The sequence below is a fragment of the Dermacentor silvarum genome, chromosome 4 (assembly GCF_013339745.2).
Source record: "Dermacentor silvarum isolate Dsil-2018 chromosome 4, BIME_Dsil_1.4, whole genome shotgun sequence".
Classification (NCBI taxonomy): Eukaryota; Metazoa; Arthropoda; class Arachnida; order Ixodida; family Ixodidae; genus Dermacentor; species Dermacentor silvarum.
In genome coordinates, this window is record NC_051157.2 from 34,483,102 (window position 1) to 34,505,873 (window position 22,772).

General features: G+C 47.0%; 2 protein-coding genes across 4 annotated transcripts in view; one reads left to right on the top strand and one right to left on the bottom strand.

The window, feature by feature from the left end:
• The window catches only part of LOC119448552 (uncharacterized), a 174,492-nt gene extending 173,097 nt beyond the window's left edge, over nucleotides 1–1,395 (bottom strand). The window contains exon 1 of the mRNA XM_037711786.2: nucleotides 1,303–1,395. Coding sequence (XP_037567714.1) covers nucleotides 1,303–1,339 — 37 coding nt within the window. The 5' untranslated portion in view covers nucleotides 1,340–1,395. The remainder of the gene's footprint in view (nucleotides 1–1,302) is intronic.
• The window catches only part of LOC119449758 (cystinosin homolog), a 100,941-nt gene that overhangs the window by 42,546 nt on the left and 35,623 nt on the right, over nucleotides 1–22,772 (top strand). The window contains exon 1 of one of the 3 annotated variants that reach the window (XM_049665426.1): nucleotides 12,676–12,907. The exons of 1 other annotated variant lie outside the window; for it this stretch is intronic. The gene's annotated coding sequence lies outside the window, so the exon portion shown is untranslated. Of the gene's footprint in view, nucleotides 1–12,675; nucleotides 12,908–21,307; nucleotides 21,374–22,772 lie in introns of those variants that run through there. One more of the 3 variants, XM_049665424.1, reaches the window with a different exon arrangement.

Here is a 22,772-nt window from a genome sequence, read left to right on the forward strand (position 1 = left end):
TAGAAGGCGTCCCTTCCCCCCCCCCCCCTTCCCTCGCCTCATCCTCGTGCCTCGCGCGCGAAAGAAGACGGCGCGATTCCGCCCTGCCTTCCTCCCTCGCGTGCGCGAGATTGAGCCGCGGTCGTCAGCTGACCCTCGCAAGCTTTCACTCGCACATACAGCGTACGGCGCGCGGCGACGATGCTATCGTGTCTGGACTTTACACGGAACATCACGGCGACGGCGACGACAGAAATGCGCTTGGAGTGTCCATATAATTGCTATCGCAATAAGATGTCAACAGAAACACCTCTTGCGTTCGTTCCGTTAAGTGTTTTCTGCCACCTAACCTTTCAAAGAATTATTCCTTACCAACTTGCTCAGCTTCTGTCGTTCTCAGCCCGCTTGCCTTTGACCACGAACACTTTCTGCAGAGTTCGTTCCCGGAGCAGAACCCGTCTTTGATAAAACAAGACATTGTTCACAGGGAGTTGGATGCGAAGTAATGGTAAAACAATTCGACAGCGGCCGAAGAGTGGTCGAACAATCGAAGAATGGATGTCTCAGGGCCGCATGGCCAACCACCTTTATGGCTTGGTGTAGCATTCACAAATGCCCACACCTTCCTCCTTGGAATGGACAGATGTCCCGAATGTGAAGCTTGTGGATGAAAACATACGACTGCGCACCTTCTGTGTGATACAGTGCACAAAGAAAAACGCTCTACACCACACTTTACAAGCTTGACAACCATCTAGTACTTACGGAAAACACAATTCTGGACTCTGGTTGCTCTAAATGCACCAGTGCTGGTTATCTATTTTTATTTCGTTATCTTTTTTTGTGGCTAAGGCGGGGGGGGGGGGGGGGTTACAGCATAGGGATTTACTGAAAATACTTGTCTTTGTCAGTTGGCCTTCGTCGTGATAGTGTGGACTGATCTTCCTCGTACCTTCACATCTTTTCTCCTCACCTTTCCTAACCTTCCCTCCTGCAGAGTTGTCAACAGGACACTTACTCCGGTTAACTTCCCTGCCTTTCATCTCTCCCCCCCCTCCCCCCCCCTCTCTCTATCTGAGACTATTCTGACATCCCTTGTTTCACCACTGTTGTCTTTGATAAGCAACTCGGAAGCATGTGAACCGGTTGGCGGGCAAGTAGTCAAGTAAGTACAAGTAGTCACGTGACAGCCTTGCCCACACGCGGGCGCACCAAACTTTTCGTACGTTCACGTGCAACCAGCCGTACCAGTGTGCGCAGTGTATAAAAAGCGAGCTAACGGGCAATAGGCAAAGGAGAGTTTCGCCGGTGCCTGTCACTCACCCAGCGTGGCGAGTAGGAGCCGTGGCCAGGCGCGCATACTCCCGGGAGCGCCACATGCGCGCGCCCGGCGCCGACGCTCACATGGCCTGCGCCACCGGCGGCGCTCGTCTGCTCGGCGCTCCTCACGTGTCCCGAGGCGGGACCGGATGTGGCTGCCGGCCCGTTTTCAAACAGGATGCGGAACCTAGGAAGCACCGACCGTTTCCGGCTCTCTGCATTTCGCGCCGCCTACGCGCTCGAGGAGGCTTCTCTGGCGAATCGATGGGTTTTGCGGTGGAGCCCGTCTCCCAGTGCCCTCCCGTGGTCGTTTTCATAAGATTCAGTGCGGTCCAAAAGGAATGCTACGGAGAGCAGCCACTGAATGATGAGATGAAAACAATATGGTCACAGTAAGAAATTTTGTAACCTCTGAGCAAATGACGGGACCTGTATGCGGTCCCTGTGCAAGTTTAGTAGATCGAGAGTCGGAGTGATTGAGGACGGTGTGCCTCACTCTGTCGAGCTTTGGAGCGTCCTGCGTAGCGCGCGAGCTCTGCAACAGGTACCCGGCATCCAAATATCGCTGCTGAAAGAGTTTCTTCAAAACGGTCAGCAAAGTTGGAGTGTTGTACATTAAAAGAAAGAATAATCAAATATCACTGTTGTGTCAGCGGTATACATACGGCTGTCTACGATACTATTGATGCTAACACGCGCTGTCATTGTGGAACGTTACCTACTGAATGTGCACCATGTGGGATTATTACTGTTTCCTAGGGTACTGTAAGGCTCTGAATCGTCGAAGGAACTCTCGCTGTCCTATTAAAGACGATAAGTCTTTCTTGGGCTACCTAAACGCGAAAAAATTTTGTCTGTGTGTCCGTCTGGCACTCGATTCAACCGCCGGTCAAAACCAACCAAGCTACTAGCACTGGTGGCACGGGGTCATACACGTCAACATTACACAGCGCAAAGGAAACCTCAGGCCTATTTGAGGCAAAAATATAAGTACATAACCTTGTTATGTACATAACCGTGATCCGCAGCGTTCATTTAATTAAGAATACACATTTTACTGGTTTTTACGTGAGTAAATGAAAAATCAACGCGTTAGAAATGGTGTCGAAGAGACGCTACGCGTTAAAAACAAGCCGACTGAAGCTGCGGCTCTGTAGCGCGTGCTTTAAGCCAACAGTAATAAAGGGTCCCAACAGATGGCGCGAGAGCAGGGCGAACCCGGGAAATTTCAATTGAATTCAGCAAAACCTCCATTGCATCCATCATGGGAGAAGTGAGGGGGGAGGGGAAGAAGGTGAGGGGTGAGAGAGGGGAATACGGAGCCCAAAGCCGGTGTGACCCGGTGTCCAGCGGCCATCAGGAGCGACGCATTAACACGCCGCTTACCTTCCTATGAATTTGTGAGTTGAAGTAGGGTGACGCGGAGGGCTTCTTGAGCCTTCAATATGCTGTCACGGGTGTACTCCGACGTGGCATTGGTGCTAGCAGGACTGAATTGAAAGGTAGCGTGGGGCTCTCGAGGTGCACCGTGGTGAAGGATGATGCTCTCAGGTTAAGAATGATAGCGGCGTGCCGGCCAGGAAATACATTTACTTTTCGTCTTGTTCTTTTCGCTTATAATGATGAGTCATCTCTTGATTTTCGTTGTAATGAATGCGAAACGTACCAAACAAGCAAAAATAAATGTCACAAGTTGGTGCCATCAACTTATGCTCTCGGACTTTCGTAAGTCATAACTTGGTGGAATGACGTGAAAGCTTTCGTACGCAGACGCACCCGCCACATCACGCTTCGCAGCAGAACAGCACGACAATGCATCGTGGTGAGTTTCAGTTACCACGAAAAAAAAAAAAGTACAAGAGAAACATTCCGCACGGCGCGCGGGTTGGCAGATTGGTCACTCGTCTAGCGCAGGAGTAACGTCGACTCTTTTCTTTTTGTTCCCGTTAAATCAGTAGATTTCAGTGAAGGAAAAACGTGATTGCGCTGCGGCCGGCGTTAAGCTGCGGAGTGCGTTGACCGTTATGTCCACTCTCACGTCGGTGCCTTCGGGAACGCTGGGCGCGCAGTCTTTCGCAAGTACGACGCCACTCTGCGAACACAGCTGTGGATCGCGCTCGGCGGCGTGCAACGAGCGTCGGCCACCCCCGAGACTCGGCTGTCTTTCCCCCGGGGAAATTGCGCTGTCTCTGTAAATAACTCCTATAAGAATTGCGTGTCTGTATTTTTGTGTGTTCTGCAATCGCGTCGTTTTTTATATCTCCAATGTAGAAGAACGACGCGAGCATTTCGGTGGTCTCGCGTCGTCAAAGCTCTATTCAAGGCACTTTTTTTTGTCTAATTGTACCTTTACTGCTCCGATTTTCTTACTTCCGATAGAAAGTTATACTCAATATTTGCACTGGCTGAGTGGTCTCTCGTCTGAAAAACTTTTGTGCGTCAGTTGTGCCTCTGAGATGTATAATCACGTAAAATTTCGATGTCCGAAGCCTCTTGTGCTGTGCCTTCAAACTAGGTTTGTAATGACGCAAATTTTTCATGTTGTCTGAAACCTCTTAAGTGTCATATGTGACTCCGAGGTTGGTAATCGCAGAAAAATTGCAATCACACAAAATGCAGATGTAAAGCAATTGCACTTTTTCAGTAACCAATCATATGACCAGTTACTTTATTGGCGGAACAAGGTGTAACGGGCGACTCAGCTTTGAGAACCTGAATTTGGCGGGAGCTAGTGTATAGAACGCGCGAGATCATGCCACGCCGCAGTCTCGGGAATGTGCATGCTCAGATAGGCGAACCCGCGAGCTTGGTATTTGTTTTAGATGCGAAGCAGCTGATGGCGGGGGCTTTGTCCGTCCCTCCCACGGCGTCCCACACCCCCACAGCCACAGTGTTTGTACTACGCGTGAATCCGTGATCTGGATCTGGTATGCCTTGTTTTTGCAGTTAGGATCGATGCAATAACACTTTCTATTTCTTAAATGAATCGGATGCCGCCGCACTGAGTATCCACAGAGCATCAGAAAGCTTGTCAGTCTTTACAACGCACAGTAAGAGGAACTGAATGGCGGAGCCACTTAGCTGTATGTATGTCGGGAGATGGTCACTTCCATGTGTTTCTATGTCCACACAGCAACACGTAGTAGACAGAAGGCTTCTCCAAACCAAAGAAACGTCCAGGCAGCTGGCGTACGATGCGCCGTGAAGAAAAGGGGGAGGGGGACCCATCGTTGATTGACACGAGGCCCTGATTCAGTGCAAAATTAGTCATGTCTCTGCCGCGGGCGTTCATCGTAGCAATGCCGCACATTGGATGGTGGGAATTAAAATCCACTTCTAATATGTGCGGACATGGACAATCTTGAAGCACCGACAAGAGATGAGAACAGTCTATACGGATTCTGGTGGGTAAGTAACCACCGATGACAGAGATTAAACGTCGCTTCTGTTCTAAAGTGAGACAAATATATTCATTAGAGGTATGAACAGCTACGTAATGCCTCAGGTAGCTTAAATAGCTAGCTAGCCACGCACACAAATCATCACTTTGATTGCACTTCGGTCGTCGCGAGACCACACTAACTGTCACGTAGGCTGCTAAGCACGAGGTCGCGGGATCGAATCCAGGCCACGGCAGCCGCATTTCGATGGGGGCAAAATGCGAAAACACCCGTGTACTTAAATTTAGGTGCACGTTAAAGAACCCCAGGTGGTCCAAATTTTCCGGAGTCGGCCACTACGGCGTGGCTCATATTGAGATCGTGGTTTTGGCGCGTAAAACCCCATAATTTAATTATTTTTTAGCTGTCACGTATCCAGATAAACGAAAGGAAGACGCCATGTTCTACTCGCATATAACAATAACAAGAGATTGATGTCCAAATATACGTTGCCGAAGGTCAGAAAGCCGGCTTCTCAGACCTCTTGGATGCATTCCGCTGCATTATAGCAGATGCACGTACCTGTTCTCCAAATGAGTTTGCCATACTGTCGTAGGGAAGCGCTACCAGAAGCGGTTCCAGCACGTTCAGAACTTGAACTGCTGCCTTGGCACCTCGCGCCTGCAGCTCACAAAGAATTATACGTATTGACTTTAGCGGGTTCTTTAGCATGCTCTAGATCTTTTCATAGTCTTGCCTATCGTTGTCAGCCATCTTTGGAGATGCAGCCCATGATGTAGTCTTGCCCATTGCTACGGATGGAAGCGAAACTCATTCATCCTCTGAAACAACTGAGCACAAGGCTGTTATTTCCAGATTGTTCTTCCCTTGGACATGGCGCATTTGCGACGGGTGTAGAGGCCTTATGCTGTGTTAGCAGTGGCTCACGGGGTGGTGCAAAGTCTTGTGCGATAGATGATCCATAATTCCTGTGGACACTGCGGTTGCGCTGTAGTCTGCGTTTCGAACGTTGTCTGTGACGGCGGATGGATGAGACAGCCTCTCCTCTGCGGGTCAAATTGTCCCGCAACATCTTCTGCAGGACGCGCTTTTCTTCATTTATCTTCGAACAATCTTTCGATGTTCTTTCATGCGCCCCGGAGAAGTTTGAGCACTTAAGAGAAGCAGCAGCGCGACGCAGTTGTTAATTTTGTGACGTCTGCCACACCGCTGGCAAGTTATTCTACTTTTGCACACTGCGCTGACGAGTCCCAGCTTGCAGCACTTGTGACATGGCAAAACCCTAGGTAAGTACGTCTTTTTCTGGCACATCTGACAAGCCCAACCTTTACGTAGGCTGGTAGATTCTCAGAATACAATACTAATAATACGTCGAGACTATCGGCAGTGGTGAATGGTCACCATTCGGACGGTTGACGTTAAAAACATCTGTAGTTCAGCATTGCACCACTCGTAACAGGCAAGAAGACTGGGAGAAGCCGTCGACGACCTTTCAATCCAGCTTCGGGCTGTACAAATGCGAAAGGGCCGAAGATCACGGTCGTTCTTTTCCCGGTGAGCAGGTGCGGCCCCCCTACGACGAGTCCACTGAGGACAAAATAAAGTTTCTTGTCTGTCTGTCTTCTGTCTATCTGTGTGACGGACTGTCAGTCGTGTCTGATAATCTGTCTGTCTGTCTGTCTGTCGATCTGTCTGTCTGTCTGTCTGTCTGTCTTCTGTCTGTCTGTCTGTCTGTCTGTCTGTCTGTCTGTCTGTCTGTCTGTCTGTCTGTCTGTCTGTCTGTCTGTCTGTTGTACTGTCTGTGCAGTCTGTCTGTCTGTCTGTCTGTCTGTCTGTCTGTCTGTCTGTCTGTCTGTCTGTCTGTCTGTCTGTCTGTCTGTCTGTCTGTCTGTCTGTCTGTCTGTCTGTCTGTTCTGTCTGTCTGTCTGTCTGTCTGTCTGTCTGTCTGTCTGTCTGTCTGTCTGTCTGTCTGTCTGTCTGTCTGTCTGTCTGTCTGGCTGTCTGTCTGTCTGTCTGTCTGTCTGCCAAAATCTGTCTGTCTGTCTGTCTGTCTGTCTGTCTGTCTGTCTGTCTGTCTGTCTGTCTGTCTGTCTGTCTGTCTGTCTGTCTGTCTGTCTGTCTGTCTGTCTGTCTGTCTGTCTGTCTGTCTGTCTGTCTGTCTGTCTGTCTGTCTGTCTGTCTGTCTGTCTGTCTGTCTGTCTGTCTGTCTGTCTGTCTGTCTGTCTGTCTGTCTGTCTGTCTGTCTGTCTGTCTGTCTGTCTGTCTGTCTGTCTGTCTGTCTGTCTGTCTGTCTGTCTGTCTGTCTGTCTGTCTGTCTGTCTGTCTGTCTGTCTGTCTGTCTGTCTGTCTGTCTGTCTGTCTGTCTGTCTGTCTGTCTGTCTGTCTGTCTGTCTGTCTGTCTGTCTGTCTGTCTGTCTGTCTGTCTGTCTGTCTGTCTGTCTGTCTGTCTGTCTGTCTGTCTGTCTGTCTGTCTGTCTGTCTGAGAGCTGTCTGTCTGTCTGTCTGTCTGTCTGTCTGTCTGTCTGTCTGTCTGTCTGTCTGTCTGTCTGTCTGTCTGTCTGTCTGTCTGTCTGTCTGTCTGTCTGTCTGTCTGTCTGTCTGTCTGTCTGTCTGTCTGTCTGTCTGTCTGTCTGTCTGTCTGTCTGTCTGTCTGTCTGTCTGTCTGTCTGTCTGTCTGTCTGTCTGTCTGTCTGTCTGTCTGTCTGTCTGTCTGTCTGTCTGTCTGTCTGTCTGTCTGTCTGTCTGTCTGTCTGTCTGTCTGTCTGTCTGTCTGTCTGTCTGTCTGTCTGTCTGTCTGTCTGTCTGTCTGTCTGTCTGTCTGTCTGTCTGTCTGTCTGTCTGTCTGTCTGTCTGTCTGTCTGTCTGTCTGTCTGTCTGTCTGTCTGTCTGTCTGTCTGTCTGTCTGTCTGTCTGTCTGTCTGTCTGTCTGTCTGTCTGTCTGTCTGTCGTCTGTCTGTCTGTCTGTCTGTCTGTCTGTCTGTCTGTCTGTCTGTCTGTCTGTCTGTCTGTCTGTCTGTCTGTCTGTCGTCGGTCTGTCTGCTGTCTGTCTGTCTGTCTGTCTGTCTGTCTGTCTGTCTGTCTGTCTGTCTGTCTGTCTGTCTGTCTGTCTGTCTGTCTGTCTGTCTGTCTGTCTGTCTGTCTGTCTGTCTGTCTGTCTGTCTGTCTGTCTGTCTGTCTGTCTGTCTGTCTGTCTGTCTGTCTGTCTGTCTGTCTGTCTGTCTGTCTGTCTGTCTGTCTGTCTGTCTGTCTGTCTGTCTGTCTGTCTGTCTGTCTGTTTTGCACACTGCGCTGACAAGCCCCAGCTTACAGAACTTGTGACATGGCAAAACCCGAGGTACGTCTTTTTCTGGCATGTCTGACAAGTCCAACCTTTACGTAAGCTGGTAGATTCTCAGAATCCAATATTAGCATAATACGTCGAGACTGTCCGCAGTGGTGAATGGTCACCATTCGGGCTGTTGACGTTAAAAACTTCTGTAGTTCAGCGTCACTGATGTCAGAATCCGCGTCGTACATGACACCAGTCGTCGTTCTTTTCCCGTGAGCAAAGAACGAGCGAACTGAGATATTTCCTATCTGTGTGACGGACTTCAGCGTGTCGATAATTGTCTTCTTTGTCACGATCACTGACATTATATTCTTCCTGCCATTAATGCGAATCTCATTTACCTGTGCAGGAGAAATTCAGTTACGGACTGCCTGTTAAGGGCACCCGCCCTGGTTGCTTAGTGGTTATGGTGTTGGGCGGCTAAGCATGAGGTCGCGAGATGAAATGCCGGCCACGGCGGCCGAATTTTCATGGGGCCGAAATGCTAAAGCGCCCGTTATTTGTATTTCATCACCAACATCATCATCAGCCTATATTTATGTCCACTGCAGGATGAAGGCCTCTCCCTGTGATCTCCAATTACCCCTGTCTTGTGCTAGCTGATTCCAACTTGCACCTGCAAATTTCCTAATTTCATCACCCCACCTAGTTTTCTGACGTCCTCGACTGCGCTTCCCTTCTCTTGGCACCCATTCTGTAACTCTAATAGGCCATCGATTATCTACCCTACGCATTACATGACTTGCCCAGCTCCATTTTTTTTCTTAATGTCATTAGAATATTGGTTATCCCCGTTTGCTCTCTGATCTACACCGCTCTCTTCCTGTCTCTTAACGTTACGCCTAACATTTTTCGTGTCATTGCTTTTTGCTGTCCTTAACTTGCTCTCGAGCTTCTTTGTTAACCTCCAAGTTTCTGCCCCATGTGTTAGCACCGGTAGAATGCAATGATTGTGCACTTTTATTTTCAACGACAGTGGTAAGTTCCCCGTCAGGATTTGGCGATACCTGCCGTATGCACTCCAACTCAATTTTATTCTTCTCTAAGTTTCCTTCTCATGATAAGGGTCCCCTGTGACTAATTGACCTAGATAAATGTACTCCTTTACAGAATCTAGAGGCTGTCTGGCGATCCTGAATTCTTGTTTCCTTGCCAGAGTATTGAACATTATCTGTGTCTTCTGCATATTATTCTTCAATCCCACTCTTACACTTTCTCGGTTAAGGTACTCAATCATGTGTTGTAATTCATCCCCATTGTTGCTGAATAGGACAATGTCATCTGCAAACCGGAGGTTGCTGAGATATTCGCCGTTGATCCTCACTCCTAAGCCTTCCCAGTCTAAGAGCTTGAATACTTCTAAGCATGCAGTGCAGATATTGTGTCTCCTTGCCTGACCCCTTTCTTCATAGGTAACTGACTACTTTTCTTGTGGAGAGCCAATGTAGCTGTGGAATCTTTGTAGATATTTGCGAAGATGTTCACGTATGCCTCCTGTACTCCTTGATTACGCAAAGCCTCTATGACTGCTGGTATCGCTACTGAATCAAATGCCTTTTCATAATCTATAAGAGCCATATAGAGAGGTTTATTGTATTCCACAGGTTTCTCGATTACCTGATTATGACGTGTATGTGATCCATTGTAGAATATCCCTTCCTGAAGCCAGCCTGTTCTCTTGGTTGATTGAAGTATTCCTCTGATTCTATTGGAAATTATCTTGGTGAATATTTTATTCAGTACTGAAAGCAAGTTAATGGGCCTATAATTTTTCAGTTCTCTAGCGTCTCCCTTCTTAAGGATTAGTATAATATTGACATTCTTCCAGTTCGCCGGTACACTTGAAGTCGTGAGGCATTGCGTATCAAGGGCCACAAGCATTTCAAGCATGATATCTCCTCCGTCTTTCAATAAGTCCACTGTTATTCCATCTTCTCCGGCAGCTTTTCCCCGGGTCATGTCTTGCAAGGCCCTTCGAACTTCATCACTAATTACGGAAGGAGCCTCTGTATCCTGGTCCTCACTACTTCGAATGAAAGTAGCTTGGCTGCTCTGGTACTGTACAGGTCAGTATAGAATTATTCCGCTGCTTTTACTATGTCATCGAAATTACTTATGATATTGCCCTGCTTATTTTTCAGTGCATACATCTTGCCTTGTCCTATATATATGTCAAGTTTTCTTTTCACTGATTGCATGCTGCGTCTATGTTTTACGGCTTCTTGGATTATTCCCACGTTATAATTTCGAACATCCCTTAATTTCTTCTTGTTGATCAGTTTTGACAGTTCAGTGAATATCTTATCTCTTGAGTTTGACACTTTCATGTTTCGTCGTTTCTTTATTAGCTCCTTTGTTACTTGGGAGAGCTTACCTACTGGTTGCCTTGGTGCTTTACTTCCCACTTTAATTGCTGCTTCTGAGATCAGCCTAGTTACGGTTTCATTCATTGCAAGTTTTCTTCATATTTCTGTCCTAAAGCTGCATATTTGTTTGCGAGCACCAGCCTGAACTGGTCTGCTTTTACCCTTACTGCGTCTAGTTTGGCCTGTTTCTTCTTGACTAATTTTATTCTTTCTCTCTTCAAATTGAGAGAAATCCTAGACCTCACTAACCCATGGTCACTGCACTTTACCCTACCGAATACTACTTCTACATCCGGCACTATGCTGGGATCGGCAGAGAGTATGGAATCTATTTCATTCCTTGTTTCTCCATTAGGGCTTTTCCAGGTCCACTTCCTGTTGCTGCGCTTCCTGAAGAAGGTATTAATTCTTCGGAGCATATTCCTTTCCGTGAATCCTACTAACATCTCTCCTCTAGTGTTCCTAGAATCGATGCCGTAGTTGCCAATTGCGTGCTCACCAGGCTGCTTTTTTCCCACTTTTGCATTGTAGTCGCCCCTGACTACAGTATACTGAGTTTGCACCTTTCTCATCGCTAATTCAACATCGTTCATAAAACTGTTCTAATTCTCATCATCGTGACTGGAGGTTGGGGCGTAGGCTGGTACTACCTTTATTCTATGCCTCCTAATCAGTTCTATTGCGGCGACTGCTACCCTCTCATTAATGCGGTAAAATTCATCAATGTTGCCCACTATGTCCGATCGCTACCTGTTATTTCCTAATTTTGAGAATTACTCACGTCCAGTGATAGAGCCAATCAGAGGACTTCTTCCTCCGTGATGGGGGAGTGTCACCCCAAAGGCACCATGGACCCTGGCCGCTCGCCTGTTCATGGACCGAATATGGGTGACCAGGTCGACGTTGCATCCGCTCATCTTGAGTCCTGCGACAGCTAGTCGGTGGAAGAGATGGAATCGGAGGCCGATTTCACAACGTTCACCACCCGTCGGTTGAAAAGGAAGCTGCGAAGGACGTCAATTTCAAGGGATTCGCAACCCGAGATGGATAACGGCAACCAGTCTTTCTCGGTCGCTTATGTGCCATCTACCGCAACAGACAACTTGAACTCCCTTAACACGCAAAAAAAAATCATTATGGGGATTTACGTGCCAAGACAACGATCTGATTATGAGGCAGGCCGTAGTGGGGGACTCCAGAACAATTTGGACCAGCCGGGGTTCTTCAACGTGCATCTAAATCTAAGTCTGATAAATCTAATCTGATAAATCTAATCTGATAAATCTAAGTCTGATAAATCTAAGTTGATAATTATCAGGCATTGCCTGGCATATTATGGGCATTAGTGAGGTTAGAAGCCCTGGTGAGGTTTATGCAGTGCTGACTAACGACCACGTCCTCTAGCTACAGAGGTCTTCCAGATAAGAGAGAATACGGGGTAGGATTTCTAATCTATAAGGACCCAAGCGCACGTATGTCTCGAACTCACTTCTTGTGCTGGGCGCAGTAGTCTTTACATGAGGAGTGTTGAGTACGAGGCTCTGGGTGTGTAACGTATGCATGTGGCGTCCACCGTTTATGATGAGTTTCTTTCACGATGCATTCAGTGGCTATGGCAGTGTTCTTCTGAGCACGAGGTCTCGGGTTTGATTCCCTGGCGCTACAGCGTCTCTCCTATTTCACCACTGCGTCCCTTTAGCCACTGCGTTCTTCGGATTTAAACTGTTCAATGATGATGATCGTGACCTTGAAGGTTGTGGTACCTACAGGTCACCTCTGAGGCATTGGCCACGAATCTGGCGCATATTAGAAATGTGTTAGAGGTATTCATTTATAAATATCTTTAATTATAGTAAATAAGTGAGAGCAAGTAGAATATAGAGATATTTTCTTAAACAGTCATTCTTATCGAGCAAAACACAAATCCAAAAGACACGATGAGTCAAGAAACAGATGACGGATGAGATTAACAATGAAGCCTGTTCATTTCAAGCTTGTTACCAAGCGCATCATCTTCAACGTTCTTTGCTTTTACTGCGGAGCAAGCTGCGTCATCATTCCCCGGTGCAATACACTGTTGCGATACCCGAGCGTGCATCACATTGTTCTCTCCCCGTGACGCTTATGCACCGTTTTCTGGAGCTTTTGGGGATAACAATTCTATCTGCTTCACTGATGCACGATAACGCCTTTCGTACTGCGGTGGCATGTAGGCCGTGGCTCACCGATAGACCACCCACCAATCTTGCAGTTTCACTTGCCGCAGTCGGCGTTATTTATTCGTTTATAACATTTTTTGGCATAGGTTGTCACAGGTAATGTAATCGCTTAATGCTCTTCAAGATGCGTCTTTGCACACGGCACCGCCGCGAGGTTATTGAACAATAACCTCTTCGATGTGGTTGCGCATACCTGCTATAGCCATCCATTCCTGTGTTTGCGCGCTTTTGTGTTGCGGTATCAAGTCGATTCCCTTCTCGGTCGCTCTTCTGTCGTCGGCTACAAGCACTGCGGTGAGCAATATTTGGGCGACGTTTCCATGAAAGTCGCGGTGTAGGCTTTTCATAACCCGTGCTGTTGATTTGTACGTATGCATGACATAGGGTATATTGATTAATTGAATATACGTTTTATTGCTACTTTTGTGCATGCGTTTTGCAGCGTTTTCTGTAAAGGCAACGGGAGCTTAACAAATGATGCGTTCCACTACCATTGACTACCCTTCGCTTTAGATGAAAGAATTGTATATTGCGGATAGTAGTCTGCATTAAATTTGGCCAGAATGCAGATTCATATTTCCAAAAGAAGTGTAACACTTCAAGATCCTCCTGCTGCGTAGGTGGTACACTCAGGGCCTCTGCGAGCTTTCTCCTCTAACCGGGCTTTTTTTTTTCTTTTTTTTTTTGCTACACTGAAATGAAAGTGTTAACTTCAGCTGTCTGTGTTCTAGAGATTCTTTTGAATTTGGTGTGGTATCTCTAAGTACTCTAAGTGATCAACTGCAAAGTTGGAAGGACGCCCAACTCCTGCAGAACCTCCTCAAAGTATTTGTGGCGGTCGTTGAACCCAAGTGGCTATAGAACTGGCCATATCCACCACAGAAACCAAATTTTGCTGTTGAGAGACTTCTGCTGTTACAGCTAAACAACAGCTTATCGCTTGTCAGCCTCACATACGTAAGAGGCATAGCCTTTGCCTGAACACTGGTGAAAAGTGCAGAATTAGCTGGTGCCAACTCAGCCAGGGCTAGTGCTCGCTAGTTGTAAACTAGGAAAGTTCCTCATGTGGGCAAAACTTCTGGTTGTGACGCTCATCAGTAGAGCATGAATAAAAGAATGAAACTCCTTAAGTTCTCATGCCTCTATTAGAATCACGTATTGCGGTATTCTGGTTGGAGAAATGGCTTGATTTCTTTCACATGAGAATAGAGGGTTGAAGCGTGATAGTGCAAACAAAAAATATTTTCTTTACTCTAAGAAAAATGCTATTTTCCGATCCGCACGCCCCCCCCCCCCCCCCTTAAATTAGAGCATTACATCGAAGAAATCATTAGCAATGGTCGAACCAGCCATGCGTCTCATGGAGAAGCCAAGGAAGGAGACTTGCTTTTGTCAGAGCTTCTTCAGGACGAAGATCAATCCCCTTGTCGAGACGCTGGCTTCACCCTGAGACATGACTTGTTCGACCACCTTTGATCACTTCAAGTCTCATACTTCCAGCAACCTCGGTATAATTTATACTCTATCGATCAAATTACTAATGTATATGTACCTTTGCCATGCACGTAAACTGCACACCTCATGACTCATGTGAAGTTTCGTGGTATCACCGCGCACCGCATATTGCTTTTTTGTCGCCCTCTCTCCAAATCTCTCTCTCTCTCTCTCTCTCTCTCTCTCTCTCTGCAAATCTCTCGCTATCAGGAGCATCGCCCTTTCTGTCGGAAGTGTTCGGCATGGGCCGTCTGTTACCATCCGGCACTTCTCGTCGTATTTTCGCCGCTGTTATATTAATAACATGGGATATCACCAGACGCTCGCGCTTTTTACAGCGAAAGCTGTATATGGCTATGCGAAACGGAAAACCATTCGTCCCATGTTTCTCTAAACGTCTCGATTGGCGGCGCCGTCAGTTACGTCGTTCTCTACGTCGCACCCAAGCGCGCGCGCCATTGGCAGCGCCGTTAGTGACGTCATTCTCTGCGCCGTACCTGATCTGCCCGCAACGCCGCCTCCTCGGTTCGCCGTTTTTGTCGCATGCGTTCGATATCTCGAGTTAGCTCGGCGTAGTGGTTAGCAGCATTCGCCCGCCATTTGCGCTTGCGTTCCACTAGAAACACAAGCATGTAACCAATAATTGAGAAACGCTTCAATACAGCGTCGGGATTAACCCACTGCTAAACACTGGGGCCGCACGTTTCAGATTCGCTGGTTAACCATCTGTACGGAGTGCTTGGCAGTTGTTTTTTATTTATTTTTTGTCCCCCAATAAAACACGCCAATTGCAAGCGCTGTCTTTTCAGGATCCGCACTTGAGAGTGTGCCGCAAGCTATGTGATCAATTTAGGAAGAAATAAACGAACAATTCTGCGAGGCTTCTCCGCAATACCTTTCGGAAGAATTGCGACATTTATCCACGTCGCTTATTCGTGTACTGCCTCGCACTCGTTTCGTGCTAAAGACATGGCCCTTTCTTCCCATCGGTTATACGCCCACTGTGCAGTACCATACTTTTTGTCACCGTTCCACCGCACTAATCACTCTCATCGTCGTTCACCTACGTTTCACTGACGCCGCGATGGTGCCCAAAAAACGCTTATAGCATGTTACGATTTTGCGGCGCGAACCGTTATAACGCGCGACGCTGCAGTATAGCCAAATCATCGCACGCCGCGAAGGTTCCCGTTTTCCGTTTTCTGTGCCTTTCCGTGTCCTCTTCCCTCCGTTCGTTTAGTATGTTTCGTACCTTCTTGCGCAGCAAATGTCCATAAAAAATTGTGAGGCCGACTGTTGTTTTATTTTCAATTGTGGTGTAGTGTTATCCTTGTTATTAATAATCAACTAGCCTCGGCAAGACGTTAACGATTTCTCTGACGCCACAAAGTGCATGGTGTGGAAAGTCTAACTTGACGTCGCCAAGAGTGCTCCACTTCTATAGCGCACACCAACCGCTCGCTGGCGGTAGGAGTGACGCACGTGTTTGCCATCTCACCCACGTTTCTATTTGCCGTTCCCTCGAGGCCCAGCGTCTGTGGATTAAAACGGCTAAACAGTCGGGTATACGCGTACAAGAGAAAATGAAAGCGAGAACTATCACATAGTGATGTCACTCTTTTGCATCAGATTTACCGCACAGACAAGGTTTATACCTACACATGCTACATAGCAGAGCGTTCCACATTTGCCTCACAGCTGTTTCTAGATTGTTTTTAACGTGCTGTCAACCTCGCTCACGCCACGTGCGGGTGCCGGCGTTCTTACTCATAAAGCTTAACCTGTATTGCATCACCCGAGCAACATCTATCTCTACCAGACACACCGCACTCCACAGGTAGGCGCCAAATATACTGTTTATCAAATACCTTAACACAAAAGGCCTTAAATACGCCTCATCGCCACTTCTGTTGCTCCGATCCCGCACCTACTGACACTGTCTCACAGCACCCTCGCCGCGATGTCGCCTCGATGTCTTCTAACACACCTGCATATGGGAGGCCTGGGTCGCCAACCTGCGCAAAACGGCTTATTCGTGAGCCTCTATCATCCACCACCTAATCGCCGTCATGGGGAAGCACTCTCGCCTCTCAACCTGTAGACCACAGGTGCAGACGCGGGTCTTGTAAATAAATTAGTAGCAGCGCACAAGGGACAAAGGACGGTGCAAGACCAAACGCGGGCGGTGTGTTGTGTCTTGCACCTTTCTTTGTCCCTTGTGAGCCGCCAACTAGGTTCCCAAAATATACACACTAACCCAGCTGTTTATTCTTCTGCAGTTGTAATTTTTTGTTCTTTGTCTGCAATTTTCTTAAAGAGCGCTGTCGCGCCGTGCAGCTAATATGGAGGACTTGTCTTGTCTTAAGTAAACGCAACTTGGCCTGAAAGAAAATCGTTGCGCCGATAAGTATTCTCGCAATCATCATGGCCCGCCACTTTTTTTTTTCATTTTTTTTAATACGGAATAGCATCTTGTGGGGTTACGTTCTTTTTTTATTTTTCTCTGTCTTTATATTTAGTGTTCAGTGGACAAATATTATGGAAATATGCGAATGAAACCGCAGCGCAGTGAGCGCCAGACGTTCTCCTCTTTTGTACAAATTTAGCTACTCGCTTGCTGCAAACGCTCGATATAACTGCATACCGTAATCTGAGTGCTAATGTTAGGGCGACAAATATCTGCAAAATAATATAACAGGCGCAGCATTTGTCACCATATGCGTGTTCACTGTGTCCTGGTTCTCCGGGGAAGAAGTCGGTCCGAAGCCTTCAGTTACCGTCATTCCCGTGTTGAAGAAGCGCGAACAGATACACCGGCCAAAAGAATGAATTTTGTTTATTTTGTATGCAAATATTCAGAGCCCTTCCACTACTGTGAAGATGGAAGCCAGCGAAGCTGTGACTCTGGCGGGTCTGCTAGTAATGAATATTGTTTTAGTGAATTTATATATTATCATTATTGACTATATTGAGCACCTTCGGCATGTTCGTCAAACAGCAAGGATACCGGCGTCTCGTTTTCGCCTGGCGCGATGGCCAAGTAGTGCGTTCGTTGCGCCAAGTCCGCCCCATCGTCATAGACTAGCGTATGAGCCACAGTGTTCATAGCCGCGGCACACTGCACGGCATCGTTAAGATCCTGACGTCAGGATAATGGAAGATGGGGTTAAACGAGCGTCCGTCCCATAGCGAGTCCAAAGGGCAACTGCTGCTAACAGCGCTAGCGCGATCTCTACGTCACGAGACAAAGGGGCACAACGATTGGTGGGACGTGCCACCACCGAGTATCGCGACAGTTGTGAAAGAGGCATCGGTGGTGGCGAGGGGTATAACAATGGGCCATCTATCACCCGTTTTGACACCTCTGTGCTGAGGCACAGCTGGCGGGAAACCGCCACGCACATGGAGCCGAAAATTGTTGATCTACTTCCGGTCTATCTGTTTCCGTTCTGTTGCCGGACGCGATCTCCCGGAACCTAGCCTATAACAGCTTCGCTGTAAAAACACTGCAGCGCCACTTTGTCCCCCCTCGGTGAATGTAAGAAACTCTACGCTTTCGTCAGTCCTTGACGAGCGCACGAGCACGCCTGGGCATTGCATGGCGGTATCTTAATGATGGTACTTTCGACATCTCGTATTGTGCAGCGCATAACAGTGTAACTGCGCAGTGAGGCAGGACACGGCAGCATACAGCGCGATACGGCGTTCTCACGGAACGCGTGCATCGCGCTTTTTAATGACCTGCGCAACGCAACAATTCGCAAACACGCCTCCTTTATCTATCTCTTCCAAGGGCAACAAGATAAAACGTTGTATTATCTGCGCAGCTGTTCTATTTATACAATGTGTGTGGCTCAAAACTAGCGCTCTCCCGAGTACTGAAACTGGAATACCGTGCGTAGCAGGGCTTGGCATTTCCTAGCAAAACTTAGCCAAACCTAGCGAAACTAGAAAGAAGCTAGGTCGATCACCAGCTCCGCTGTTTACTTCAGCCTTGCACCACTAGTGCAAGCTGCCCACTTGGTTTGTTTGGGCCGTGAATGTTTTTACAAAAATTGTAAAAAATTGCAAAATAAGAAAGCTGTAGCACCGATTCTTCACTTCTGTAACTAAGTAATAAATATTGAAATCAGAATTCTGGAAACTGCACTTATTATAAACACATGCAACGCAACAAAATTTATGTAATATACACCGCTCTGAAGTACCACTAAATTGTGAATAGGACTTTTTCAACACCCTCGTAGACATTGTAACAATGTCACGTAATTTGTTAACTCAGGTATCAAATTTATTTGCTTTAGATGATCTAGCAGTTGCAGTTTTTAGAACTGCAATGTCTGTTTTCGGGTGAGGCGTTTCGGATTTGTAAACTTCGTGCTTTATTTTTTATACTTACAAATTTTGGACATCTTTTGTAAAATATTTTAGACCCTAAATGGAAATTATGCTTCCTAGTGTCACGAGAATTTACCTTGAAGCACAGTTTTTCTTACTCTAATTATGGACTGATTATTTGTTATTGGCTACACTTTTTCTAGTCAATCCAATTTCAGTCAATTTTCAGCCTAGTGAGCACGTGATGTAGACAAAGGTTTAACGTTACGGCAAAGCCGGCGACGTATTTGTCACCGTCATTGCCAGAACCATAATTGTAGTTAATAATATCAAACCAAAATTGCTGTTCAATGTGCTTCTATCCTGTATCTAGGTTTTTAGTTGTTTATACTCAATAGTCCAACGTGCGTTCTTTTTCCATTATTTCGTTTTCTGTAAATAAACTTAGCAAAAATATTATATTTCACATATTATACCCAAATCCTCTGTGCCTCTGCATCGCATACCATCTGGCAAATCAACGCCCGCTGCGCAGTTCAGCTTTGAAACTCATACGAACCGCTTTCTTCTACGTATCATCATTTACTTGTGAGCACGCATAAGTGTCAGCATTGACCTCAGCATCGTGTCGTCGTCCGTCGGTGCCTTTTTTGCAGCTTGTATGAAGAAACGTAAGATGGAAAACACATGAGAATGCGTTATAGGCGACAAGATAGCGTGTTTTTTTTTTTCCTAGCCGACTCTGGATTCCGAAGAGATCATTGTACCCCTGTTACACAGAAGTTGTTGCAACAACCTTCCATAGATATTTATAACATGACAAATGCACTTCAAGAGGTGCATGATACAGCTTACTCCACGCGGTGTCAAGATACCATGGTTTCTCTTGCCTACCTGCCTGCCTGCTCCCTGTGCTGAGCTATATTTACCTAAGGTACTTGTAAGAAATCCCTAGCTCTGTCCTCTCGTATGCCGATTGTCAACCCTGCATCTTTCTTTTGAATAAATATTATTACAGCATGCACGCGCACACACCTCTATTTCAGTTAGTACAACTACAAATTTCAGGCCAGCCAAAACCAGCTAATGACGATACAGGCCTTTTAAAGCGAAGCATTATTAGAATCGATTCCCTGGTTTCTTCGTACGCCAGACTTGGTTGTGTGCTTTAATTTTGACCGACCAGATAGTGCCAGTGAGCGCAACTCTGATCTGCGTAATCAAACAATAAATCATGATTTAAAACCTGCACATATCTGCAAAGCCCATAGATCCTTTAATGGAATAACGCATGATATTTAAAGGCTCACTTGTATTTTTATTATTGCGATAGCAATTATATGGACACTTTTTTCTTTATTGTCTCATTTGCATAATTCACTCATTTATCAACAACTGAGTTCAAAGAACTATCACATTAAAAGCATATGTAACGTCTACCAACCAGCATGATTGCAATCACATCAAAATTTTCTTAATTTTGTGAAGGGTTCTAACCTCGACAACCATTCCGGAGGGCATTCTTGCGCTTTTTGCACCTCCAGAAAGGCGTTTATACTCTCTCGGAAGTACATTCGCACAGGTCTTGCGCCGATCTGGATCACAGTAATACCCAGCCATTCTGGAGCGCCAGAGGCTGCGAAGGCCAACTAGCATTACCATTTCAAAAGGAAGTTCATCGTCGTTTTCTATCGCTACATACCTGATACCGTGGGGATCTAGCGGGACACTCTAAGCGAATTTTCGCCGTCGGCGTTGCCGTGAGGCTCCGCATATATTTAGGTATATGTATGCTGTACGCCATGCCATGCTATATTTGCGGGTTATATTGCCACACTATTTTATCACTAACGCGATTAGTGATAACCTCAGGTTAGAAAACTTTGCTTGCTGGAACGAATTGTAAAACAGCCTACGTAGACTATGCAGACCATGCAGACCTTGTCGGCTTGTGACGTGGTTTTCCCACACGTATAGTGGCCAAGGTACGGCGGCTAGCATCGTACCTGACGGTGCGTGGTTTCCGCTGCGAAGCTCCGTGTCTCTCACATCGCGCAAACATGCCCCTCGCGTGTTGTTAGAACGCTGGCCGAGAAGCTCCCGCGACACGCTAATCGCAGTGAAGCAAGGCGGGCCCGCATACGCGCAAAGACCACTCCGTTAGTTCAGATGCAGAAGCAATGTGCTGCGGCGTGTGCGGCGCAAGCTGCAGCTCAACGCCGGAGGCGCCCAGACGTGGCGCTGCGGGAACAGGACGCCTAAGGTCCCTAGATAAAACGGCTTACGACAACGGCGACAAAACCCTGCAGTTCAAAAGCGCGAAGCGGACGCACACGTCGTGCCCGCCGTGAGCAAGCTGCAGTACGGAAACACTGCAGGTCAACACACGGCGACCACGCCGACCAGACCCTGTAGTTCTAAGCGATGCTGCTCGCGGTCATCAGATTTCTCTGTTCGTGTGTCTAGACACGCCACAATATACATGTGTTTACTTAGTCAGTTACGTTCAGTGCAATTCATACTGCCTCAACAGCTACGAGCCTTACCCTTCGTGTATACTCTAACATGCTGCTAAAGCATTTATTGCTTCGCCCTTGTGGTGAAACTGTGATATATATATATATATATATATATATATATATATATATATATAGCCAACCCATATCTTGGGTCACTGGGTATTTGCCACTGGGTATATAAGCCGATTCTTGTGCCAGTTTGACCCAAAGTGCGTAGATGCACCTAAATGTATTTACATATGCGGCGTACCTCTCCCTGCACACAACTCTCCTCACCCTTCTTTCCTCCAGAAGCATCAACCATCGCATTCGCCGCCGTGACATCACTGCGTCTACGTGTCACAGTGTGCACCGCATGAACGGATGTTTGCATTTCGGCATAGCTTGTGAACGTTGAAGTGCGTAAACTGTAAGTGCATTACATACTCACATACATTACTTATACATTCCATATACTTGCTTAAACTATACTTACATTACAAGCATTATATTGCTTACGTTAGATACATTGCATTACGTGAAAGTTGTGACCATGTGCAGCGCATAAACATAGACGTATTGCATGAGATTACACTTTGCATAGGATGAACGTAAAGACAATTGTACGCGTTGGTTTTAGTGGCGTAGCATTTGGCCGCCTCACGAAAGCGTCTTCTCCTCACGTCGACTCCAACATATAACCTATCATAAATGCGTTGTATCTTTCAAGCGAAGCATTATTTGGTTCGTGCCCCCGCTTTGCGGCTTCTGGCTGCTGCTGTATCGCTGAGTATACAACCACTTGGGCCACACAGTATGTGCCGCAAGGTGTATGCCCGAACAGACAACTTGGGAGACTGGGTATGGTCAAGAGGGCATGTGTCACTGCCATGGGTAGGTGCCCGAATAGGCAAGCAGAACGAGAGGCAAGAACTGAAGAAGTCGGCAACAGAAAATTGAACAAGCCAGCTACGGAGGAGTGCAAGAAGGCGGCAACAAAAGCAGCCGAGTGTGGCGAAAGAACATAAATGAACAAAATGGAACCAGGGTGTGCATTGAGCAAGAAGCGTTGAGCCACTTGGAAGTGAAGAAGAAGTGAAGACAAACATCAGTGAAAGCTTCATTTATTACTGATTCACACATATGTGCCGGGCACCGCCGATTCTTTTTTCATTTCTTTTTTTTTTTCCTTTTAATTCCAGAGAAGTAGAAGCACTGCAGCGCGATCCAGCATCGCGCTTCTACCATTGTCCACCTCCCATACTACAGGTCGCGCGCCGAAGTTCATTACGCACGCTTATATTCGGAGACTTACAAATGCAAGTTTTAAAGCACCATACTGATGCAGGAATCAAATGAGACACGCAACAGAAGGCCCAGATTAACGAACTGAGCTGCGGAATCAAAGCTGACCGCGAAACGTGCTTCGTACGCGTCGCGTAAAAGCAGCTGCCGATGAAAAACGAGTTCGGCTTCTGAAAGAAACAGTTTCTGGCCGCGCACGCCTAATTGCGCCGGTCGGGGCTTCTTCAGAGAGACGTGCCATCTGCGCAGAGCCATTTCGCCTTATCCTTAAAAAAACACCGCCCGGAGGGGGGGAGGTCGGAAGCAGTAAAATCCAGCGAGTGGATGATTTAATTTCCTTTCCGACAAAACACTCTTCCCGGCCTTTGAACGGAAAATAAAACACGGCGCTGAACAGGGCGTTCGCGCTCGAAGCTCACGAACTGCTGCGGCTGCTGCAGCTGCGCTCGTCTCTTCCCCACCTCCTTCCCCCTCCACTCTTCTTTCTTGTTTATCCTTGCCTCTGTCTTACTTATCTTTACCAC